Source organism: Prorops nasuta, unplaced genomic scaffold, assembly GCF_024137725.1.
Source record: "Prorops nasuta isolate Cenicafe-Biocafe unplaced genomic scaffold, Cenicafe_Pnas_1.2 PNAS00013, whole genome shotgun sequence".
Taxonomy (NCBI): Eukaryota; Metazoa; Arthropoda; class Insecta; order Hymenoptera; family Bethylidae; genus Prorops; species Prorops nasuta.
This window is the reverse complement of record NW_027116810.1, coordinates 2,261,695-2,272,325: the sequence shown is the minus strand read 5'-3', so window position 1 is coordinate 2,272,325 and position 10,631 is coordinate 2,261,695. Positions and strand designations below refer to the sequence as shown.

At 42.4% G+C, this 10,631-nt stretch overlaps 1 protein-coding gene across 1 annotated transcript; it reads right to left on the bottom strand.

Annotated features, from left to right (window-relative positions):
• Positions 1 to 786: 786 nt before the first annotated feature.
• On the bottom strand, positions 787 to 2,767 carry LOC136778055 (uncharacterized). The gene is made up of 5 exons (XM_066734667.1): positions 2,683 to 2,767; positions 2,279 to 2,584; positions 1,971 to 2,170; positions 1,876 to 1,904; positions 787 to 1,768 (listed from the first exon to the last, which is right to left on the bottom strand). The coding sequence occupies exons 1-5, from the start codon at positions 2,765 to 2,767 to the stop codon at positions 787 to 789; spliced, it is 1,602 nt and encodes a 533-aa protein (XP_066590764.1).
• Between the last annotated feature and the right edge of the window lie 7,864 nt (positions 2,768 to 10,631).

The window sequence follows — 10,631 nt, the reverse complement described above, 5'->3', positions numbered from 1 at the left end:
CATTTTTTATCGAAGTCCAACAAATTCTGACATTAAATTACCGTTACATTCATCCTTCATTAAACCAATTACTTTTTTATTAACCAAAGGCATATTATATTTATTATTAATAGGATAATCACTTGTATCAAAATAATCTATTTTTTCTCGAATGAAATCGTAAATATTTTCACACTTAAACTTATAAATTAAACTATCGCTATCAGTATACAAAAGAATTACGTCTAATTTGAATTTTGGTAGAATTACATCATAGTGAAAGCTATATTAACATACTTTAGATAAATCTAAAACGCACATTCCAATAAATATTGGTTTATCAATAATAATATTTAATTTTTTCATTTGTATTGCAACTAAATCTTCGTCAAAAATTGAAATTCGATAAAAATTTGGTTTTGATATTAATGATCTTACACCGTATCTACCTCCCCAATTATTTTTTATATAAACATCACATCTCTTACGTACATTTTCTATAGTTTTAACAAAAACAGCATTATTCATTAATTTGTATAAATTTTTCTCAAAATCACTATTACTTTCAGTTCGTAATTTAGTATTTAAATCAATATAACTCTTCAACCAAAATGATTGTTTAAATTTTAAAATTCTATGTATTTTTTCCAAAACCACACCATGATTTAAAGCTTGTTTCAAATTTCTATGATGCATTACATAACGATGTTTATTGTTTAATGTTGCTAATAGTTTTGAAATTTTTGAATTTGGTGGTTTTTTATTTCCCGGACACATGGGTAAATCTCTTTGTAAATCGTGAAATTTTTAAGGTGAAGAAAGATCAACTTCTATGATGTATCCTGTATCTGAATCATCAGCATAGTCATTTACATTGAAATTTTCACAATTCTCAACCCATTCAAATTGTCCAAAAGGTAAAGCCTGAGACATTGCCCAACCATATAAATTGTTTACATCAAAATACTTTAAATAACGAGGTGATTCACTTGAATTATAATTTGATAAAAATTTATTGTTTGCCTTGGCATACCTATTAGAACATTGAATGAGACCACCTATTATACCTCGTTCAATAAATGTTAACATATCTATATCTGTTACTAATTCCAACTTAATATCAGTATAAAATAACATTACTTCCCATGTATAACTTGGTAAACTAAAATAATGAACTGGATCAAGTCTATAATTATGTATACATGATTTTCTAAAATTCTCAAAAATATCTGCCAACAACAGAACATCTGTTTTTAGATACAAATCAGAATATTCACCAATATTTTGAATATTAAAAGTATTCCATACTTTAAGAGCATGTGTATAATCATTCTCTGAAATTTCACATTCTTTTAAATGATTGTAAAATAATTCACGAGATGGAAGTTTTGATTCATTTAAAACATTTAAATCTTTAACATAATCATATGGAAATACACCTTTATGTGTTAATAAATTAAAAGCATTCAAACTAATATCTTGAAATTCTGATTTCAAACGCGTAAAATTATTCTGATCTACGTAATTGGCTAATTTTTCCAGACTAGAATTCAAAAAACGAAATGAATCTAAAAATATAAATTTAATATTACTATTTTTTATAAATTTAATTATAGTCATAAATTTTTCCATATTTAACGGTATTACTTTTACATTGCCCTCAAAACTATTTGTAATGTCGCGAATTAAAAAATGAGCATCATAATTACTTAAATTATGAAATATGACTGGAATATTTAGTTTTAATTTATAGTTTATATTACATGAATTATAAGTAGCACCTCTAATCCTGTGATATGATCATGATCTCGAACCTTTACATCATTTACACTAAATGGTTTTTCACAAATATAACAAAAACTGGCCTTTACAAAATTCTGAATATCTTATTTTGACATTTCCATTGGTTTAATATTATTTATTATCTAAAAAAAATATATAAATCAATATAAATAATAATAAATAAAAATTTTGTTTATTTGTGTACTTACTTCTGATATTTCAACAGCAATTTTTTTAAGTTCGTTGGTAAACCATTTTGCACAATCAATACTACGTTGCATTTTAAATCGTGATAAATTAGTATTATAATTACAAGAAACATAATATCCAGTGCTATACGGTTTATGTTGTTGAAATGCTTTAGCAGGAACAGATAATGAATCTATTTTTTCAAGTAGATATTCGAAATCTGCATATATAACAAACGGTACTTGCAATTTTTTATAATAATTTTTAAATTATAAAATATTAGTTTTTTTAATAGGAAGTACTACTGCACAATCATTTACCAGATTACAATCAACACGATGTTGTATTAATTTATCATTACTACTATAATAATGCATACAACGAATACAATAATATTTTGTATGTTTATCTCTACTACATTGGTTAGATAGTAAATATGATAAATTTTTAATTAAACAATAATGGTAATTATAATCATTTGAAATATATAACAAATTAAAATGTTTAATTTGCTCTTCTTTCGTAAGATGTGTAGGTAAAATTTTTTTCTTCTCAGTTACAAATTCATTTATTGAAATTTTATTTAATTTTTCAAATTTAGGAATATTTTTAATGGATATTGGAAATTCTAACCCTTTAAAATTCAAATAATTTTTATAATGAGGATAAGATGATAATAAATTACAATTTTTTTTGCTGGAAATAATCCTATCATTATTGCCCATGCAAAACAATCTTTGGCTCGATTTTTAACATTAATAACAGCATGTTTATTTTGAATCGATTGAGGTAATTTGATATACAATGATGCTGTCATTGAATGATATTTAATAATTTGAATAACAATTGTAATGGATTCTTCTACTACGATGGGCTGATCGTGATAGTTATCTTCCTATTACCTTCGGCCGTCCTTACATTCGGTACTTTCAGGGCGCCAGTTGGTCGTGTGGGTGACCAACAACCCAGCGTTAACATAGGGGTCTTACCCCGCCATTCCAATCGTGTGCATTTTCCAATGGGCTCATTGATAGTGCACAGAGGACGGTACGGAAGCCTGGTTTGCTCAGTGTGCTAGGTCGTGGAGAGAGGGGAGGGTCCCTTACAGGTAGCCCGAGCCTCGCGACAATAGACACACTCTCCCACCCACCCACTCACACATGTGAGGGGACGTGAGGAGACGAGAACATTATCGAGATCTTTTCTCATAGGGGACTGTCAGGGTGGTGCATCCCCCCAATGCCCAAGTCCGCGGTGCCATGCGCGTTGCCATGGACTTAGCGGCGGCACCCGGCATGCAGCAGATACCTACCATACCTGCACAGGTCCCTTATGCATCGATAGCATACAGTGTGTTCGTTGCGTAGGGAGCAAGCTCACCTCACGCACACGGACACACTCATCGGTGAGCCGGTGTGGTGTACGTCCGCCTTGCGCGACGTCCCAGGCCCGACTCACTCTCTTATTTCCCCCTCCTCAGGGGACTAGAGAATTCGCCTTTTCGCAGGAGTCCCTGTGCCCACTTCTCCTCGTCTCAAGCCACCAAGTTACTTGGCACAGCCCTGCCTTGCTCGCTTGGTCGGCTTGGACTCTTAAGTGGAGCGCTGGTCTTTTCATCCGGTCTTCTGACGGTCCACAGGGATGTTCCTAGACGGTACTTCCTGTCCACTCGGAAACCTATGAACCGAGTCGGTAATGTAGGGTTTGAAATAACCACTACTAGTCGTTAGCTTCTCTTTAATTTCTTTATTAAATCCGGTATCTTGATACGTAACGAGAGAACCTCGTTACATACCCCTCCGTAACGGAGGTTTCGACCCGAAACCGATACTTTCGAACCTAGTTCGCTCTATCCTTGTTAAGGGTCTACTTTTGGCGGTATTTCTGGCTTGTAAGGCTTGATGTCAACTGTTGACATTTTTCCAACCATTTTGCCTGCCAGATCTGACAGTTCAACCACTGTCTGCGATAACTTTTTAGCAATCATGAACGGTCCGGTGAATGGTTTGTTCAACGCGGCCGATATATGCTTTGCTGCATTCGATAGTTGTCGGTTTCGAATTAGAACTAATTCGCTAACCTCGTATTGCTTTTCACGACGGCGTAAGTTGTAAGGTTTAGCCTGTCGTTCGTGAGCTTCGTCGAGAGCATGCTTGAAAACCAACCTTAAGGTTTCTAAGCGTTTCATTCTCGCTAGCCACTGTTCGGTAGGCTGCGGAATGATATCGGTATCGCCTTCTAATTCACGCTTCATCGACCTTGCTGCTTCTGGTTCTCTCCCAAAATTCGCAAAAGCCGGTGTAGCTTGCAATGAATTATGGTGGGCCGTATTGAATGCAAATTGGAACGCACTCAAGTGACGATCCCATTCTCGATGATCAGAATCGAGAAAGGCACGTATCATCATTTTCAGGCTTCTATTAACCCTTTCTGTTGTGTTTGCCTGAGGGTGGTAGGGAGGTGTTGTTGTTTGCCTCATACCCGTTAGTTGTAACAAAATGTTTATATCTTTGTTAACGAACTCAGTACCGTTGTCGGTCACTAAGACTTTCGGTGTACCCCATCTGTGTATCACCAAGTTTTCGATAGCTTCTGCAATTTTCTTGCCGGTAGCTTTTCGAAGTGGAGCGATCTCGATCCATTTCGTGTAAAGGTCTTGAATGACCAATACGTACGAGAACCCTTGTTTACTTGGCGTCAGTGCACCCATAATATCTGCCGATATTACAGTCCACGGCTGTTCAACAATTCGGCGACCCATGAAGCCGACGGGAGCTTGTTTTTCTACTTTGCAGCGTTGGCATTCGTTGCAATGGCTGACGTATGACGTCACGTCTTTGAACATACCTGGCCAAAAATAATTTATCGCAAGGCGTCGATAAGTACGATCGATACCTTGGTGGCCGGCTTGCGGTAATTTATGGCACTCTTCGAGTACCTTTTGCTTGTATTCTGTTGGTATTACCAATTTCCAAGCATCGAGATCCTCTAATTCAGCGTTAGCTAGATTAGAGCGTCGTTGATGATACATCAACTCACCGTCTAGTTTCCAATCTGGGAACTTTTCTGGTGACTTTTCGATATCTTTTACGCGCTTCAGATACCAAGCATCTTTGGTATCGGCGTAAGTTGTCGGTATTAGTGCATTCAAACTTTCCGGTGCTCGTGACAGAGCATCTGGAACATGATTTAATGCTCCTTTTCGGTGTACGATTGTAAAATCGTATTCCATTAAGGCGAGAGCCCATCGAGCGAGTCGTCCGGATGGATCTTTTAAATTGTGTAACCATCGGAGACTGCTGTGGTGGGTAATAACAGTGAAACGGTAGCCTTCAAGATAGCATCTAAACTTCTTGATGGAGCATACCACTGCCAAGCATTCTTGCTCGGTTACGGTATATTTTCTTTCAGGTTCGGTAAGCGCTCTACTTGCGTAGGCAATTACCCTTTCCTGACCTTCGATAACTTGTGTCAAAACGGCTCCTAGGCCAACGTTGCTGGCGTCGGTTTGTAATGAAAACGGTATGGAAAAATCTGGGCATGCGAGCGTTGGTGCGCTCGTTAAACATCCTTTCAGTGCGTCAATTGCTGACTGCTGATTGGTTGTCCATTCCCACGCTTGGTTTTTCTTCGTTAGCTTCGTTAATGGCTCAGCAATAGTCGCAAATTCGGGTATGAATCTCCTGTACCAGGAAGCCATACCCAAGAATCTACGAATTTGCTTGAGATTTTTCGGTATCGGGAAGGCAATCACAGCTTCAGTTTTAGCTGGATCTACCCGAAGTCCTTGGCTGTCGACAATAAACCCGAGATATTTCACTTCTGTTCTACAGAAATGGCTTTTCTCTTTGTTTATTGTTAAGTTTGCTCGCCTTAACTTCTCGATAACTCTCTCTAACCACAATAAGTGCTCATCGAATGTTTTGCTGACAATTATAATGTCATCAAAATAGACGAACACATGAGGATAGAATTCGGGACCAAGTAATTTGTCCAGAGCACGCTAGAAAATTGCGTGAGCGTTAGTTAATCCATACGGCATACGTTTGAATTGAAACAAACCTCTGCCTGGAACGATGAAAGCCGTGATACCACGAGATTTCTCCGCTAACGGTACTTGCCAATACGCTTGACTTAAATCGAGCGTCGTTAGATAATTAGCTTGTCGTAACTCGTCAAGAATACCCGCCATATTTGGTAATGGGTAGGCATCTTTTTTCGTTACTGCGTTAACACGCCGTAGGTCTACGCAAAATCGAAGTTTGCCATTGGCCTTCTTTGCCATGACCACCGGGCTTGCCCAATCGGTTTGCGATGGTTCGATGATGCCATTGGTTAGCATTTCATCAACCTCTTGCCACATAGCTTGGCGGATTTTCTCCGTGCATCTATGAGCTCGCTGTCTGATTGGCTCGTGATCTTGCACGTCGATTTCGACTGCCGGTAATTTTGAGATTCCCGGTTTTCCAGAAATGGGGGGTAGCTTGATTTCCTGAAAATCGTGTAACCTCTGAGCGTTATCTGTATCGGGAACTGTTAAGCCGTTACATATGACTACACAATTTAGTCTTTCGGCATTCGAGAACATAAATTTATTCTGTGGTTTTTCCTTATGCGCCCATTCTCCTGCTGAGAAGTCGACAATCACGCAAGCGTGACTAAGGAAATCCAGTCCCAGAATAAAATTGCTAGACAAGGATGGCATCCATAGTGTGTCCACTATAGTTGTCTTCCCCTCCAACAGGACCGGTATCTTAGCGGATTCATTAACTTTGCAAACGCAATTGTTTCCAACGGTAACGTTCAAGGTTTCTATTTTTCTGGACTTTATACCAATTGATTTAAATAAATCTATGGCTTTTTGTCCTGCGAACGTACGTGATGCACCAGAATCTACTAATGCACGCAGTTCGTTCCCTTGAATGGTGACTGTCGTGAAAATGCTAAATTCTCGGCACTATTACCACATGTGGTAATTATTACATCGGCTAAATCACCAGTCGATAACTTGTCCTCGATCGATAAATCTTCGAAGATTTCGGTATTGACAACCAGAGCGTCTGGACGCTCCGCATTGTTTTTATTTACATTCTCTAACCTGGGCATTTCCGATGGGTTTGAGAACGTGCGATAACTGTAATCATGCTCGATATTCGAACATCCTTGTTCCGAAATTGGATTTTCGTGATTACTCGGTTTTTTTTCGTCTTGTTCCATTTGCGAGATTTGCGATATCTTTTCATCCGACGCCTGGAGCTGCGTAGAATTCTGGGTAGATTTTACGAGCTCCTCTTGCCGTTTTTTGACGAACAGTTAGGACATTCCCCAAGGGAAACGTCTTTTTGCCCGCATCGATAGCAGAACATCTTTCTGGCCTCTTTACACATACTCCAACCGTGTCCCGATTTACCGCAATTAAAGCAGGTCATATTCGAGCCAGGTTGTTTCTGTTTAGAGCCGCGCTGACCTTGATGTTTATTAGTAGCTTTCTCCTTCGGTTTCGATTTGGAATTATTGTTCCTTCCTCGATTACCGGATGATTTGAAAGCTTGTAGATGCTCTTCGGTATCTTTTGAATCTTCTGGTGTAGATTCATCGGTATCTGAGTCGGAACTTTCGTCCACTTCAAGAGCACGCACTGCGTGTCTCCTAGACTCCCGTATCTTTCCACGATTGCCTTTATATGCCAGTTCGGGAACTAAAGTTTCCTCTGGCATAGCAGGTGGACGATATCCTAATGACGGCCGATATGCGGCTTCGAAATTGAGTGCTAAACGCTCAAATTCTCGATACGTCATCGCAGTATGTATAGCGATACCTCGTCTATACGCCGGTAGCATGTTCTTGTGCGCGATAGTAATTCGGCTCCAGTCCGATCTATCTCTGCCTATTTTGCGAATATACGATTGTATGATTTGCAAATAGGCTCGCACAGGCTCGTTAACTCCCTGAGTTCTTGTAAGAAGCTCAGTTTCCAACTCCTCCTCCCAGGTTTGTGATCTGAAATATGACCGTAAACCGGACTTAATTTCAGACCAGGTTGAGAATTTGTTATCCTCAAACCACATCCTGGCCACACCAGTTAAGATGTGGGGAAAGACGTCAACTAGGTCGGAATCTCTAATCCTAAGCAGATTCAAAACGGCGTCGGTCCTGGCAATGAAGCTCTCAACCGTTTCCGTTGAATCGCCCGCAAAGGTTAGATTCGATTTCTGGAGTGACTCGAGAACTCGCCAACGGGGCATGGTATCTTCCCCTCGGCCGATATCTTTTCCGGGTGTCTTGCGAGTGGCCTTCGTTACGTAGGATCCTCGATACACCGCAGCGGTACTTAATCCCGAAGCTTCGTCAGAAGCTAGTTGAGATTCGATATCTTCGCCTGGCCTGGTCAGTGTCAGCAAAGGCTGGCCCTGATTGGCCGGTCCCGGTTGGTTCGTCGCGTTTTTAGGCGGACGGCCTCTGGGACGCTTAGCGGGAACAGCCTGCGCTGTTCCTCCGATAACTTTTCCTTGAGCTAATTGCTCGAAGGATCTCGATATTTGCGAGATGAGATCTTGGAAAGAATTTTCCAATTTCTCCATTCTCGCATCGAGATTCGATACCTTGCTTGCCAGGTCACCCTGGACAGCATCGTTATCTGTCGGGTCATCGAAATCCTCCGATGTATTTCCCGACCCGGTACTCCCTCTCCTCTCCGCATTCTCTGCCATCGCACGTACTCAAAAGCTTTTTCGGTGTTAAGGCGTCTATGAATGTCGGAGGTTGTCGCTGGAGTGAGCCAGGTTTGTTCCGCTGGCTCCGATAACCCGCTCACGGTAGGTTACCCCCACCTGTAGCTTGGGTGCGCGCGCAATAGTCGTAGAATGTGGCGCCACCACTTGTCCTATTCGCTAACTACCCAATTTGTGCTTGATCTATGATCTAGCCATCGATAATCAAATATCTGCGGTCTAGTTCGAACAATCACCGCTAGATGGCAGTGCTTGTATCGATTCAACCATCGATAATCAATAGCCAATGGTCTAGTTCGCTTGATCACCGCAAGATGTCAGCACCTGTATCGATTATCGATCAGTGGCTCTCTTGGTGACCGCTAGATGGCAGCACCGTTAACTTTTTGGCAGAGAGTCTGTTTACAGCCTCAATCTGCCCATTGTGCTCCTTGCGAGAACTGATTTGTTTATTTATTTTTGGGAAGGAAGGAAAATAAGGAAAGGAGTTTTAGATGGGTAGGAAAATCACAAGGATTTGCGGTATCATAAACGATATCATAAACGGTAATAATGCGGTATCTTAAACGATAGCTTAAGGAGGAGCTTCTTTAAGGTTCCACGAGCTGTGAAACCCTATCGAGGCTTACCTCCTTTTTCGCCGCCTTCTTCTTTGAAGGCTTGGATGGCCCCGCTTTCGGCTGTGAAGTCTTCCGCGATGCCACCTTCGCCTTCTCCGAAGGCCGTGGTATAGGCCTGGACGCCTTCCGCATTTGCTTCAGGACGTCCCACGGTACGTTCGTACCGGCCTTCGTCACGTACGGTCCGCGTGTCTGCCACGTCGGACTGCAGGCGATGCAGGTCCGCAAGGTTTTACCCTTGCGACCACACCCCTTGCAGAAATCCTCCACAACGGGTGTGGGACACTGACTGAACCGGTGTCCCCTGCCTTTGCAGTTCCAGCAAAACCAATTGCTGGGACCGCCGATACCGCTGGCCGCCGGTTTGGGCCTCACGCTGGACTCCAGCTTTGGCCTCTTCGCCGGCGGGACCTCTGCCTCCTTCGGCGGCAGGGGTTTCTTGGCCTTTGCGGCCTTGCCTGACACCACACTTGCGTATGATGCAGGTTTCGGCTGCGGCCTTGAAACCTCTGTCTCCGGACGAGGTCGCTTCCCCTTGCCACGTCCCTTGCGGGGCGGAGCTTGGGGGGGGGGGGGGGGGTGGGGCTTCCCCGTCGCAGGACGCGAGGCCCCCTCGACTGCTTTCACCACCCGGTGAAAGAGGTCAAGGTCCCGGAGGAAAAACGCCACCAGGTCCTACTCCGTGTAAGACACGGAAGGCTCTGGCAGCGGCTTTTCCTCGGAGGAACGAGACGCTGTGCTTGTTCGAGATTGGGAGGAGCAGAAAATGTTGCGAAGTAGATTCCGCATTTCTCTGTTATATCTCCCATCTCTATTGCGCTCACAATAGACGGCTAGACCGACAGCGTCTAGCCGCTCTATCTGTCTCTCTCTCCGCGGCGCGCTTGCGCGTCTTCTGGCCCTGGCGCGTCGCGGCCGCGAAGCGACACTACTTGCGCGCTTGGCCACTAGGTGGCCAGCGCCCGCGGCAGCTCTCTCGCTGGCAAGATTAGTGTCGCGTAATTATATAGATGGGTCCTTGATAAGGACCCATCGCACCCCAAACTCGCTCGACAGCCTGCGTAGCAGCAGCAACAGCAGCAGTTTCCGAAGCCTTCATCGGCACTTTTTGACGCCTCATCGGCAGCGCCTCCAGGGCCATCTAAGAGCGCCTCCACTGGCGAACTCATTGGGAGCATACTTTGGTAAGTATCACCCACTACCCACTGCCTACCAAGAGGGGACTTCCCCTCTGCGGCATTTCCTCCCTCCTAAAGGGAGATTTCTCCGGGGACTTCCCGGGAGGAATTAAACCCTCTCCTTCCCCCCACACTGCCTCCGAGGACTACCT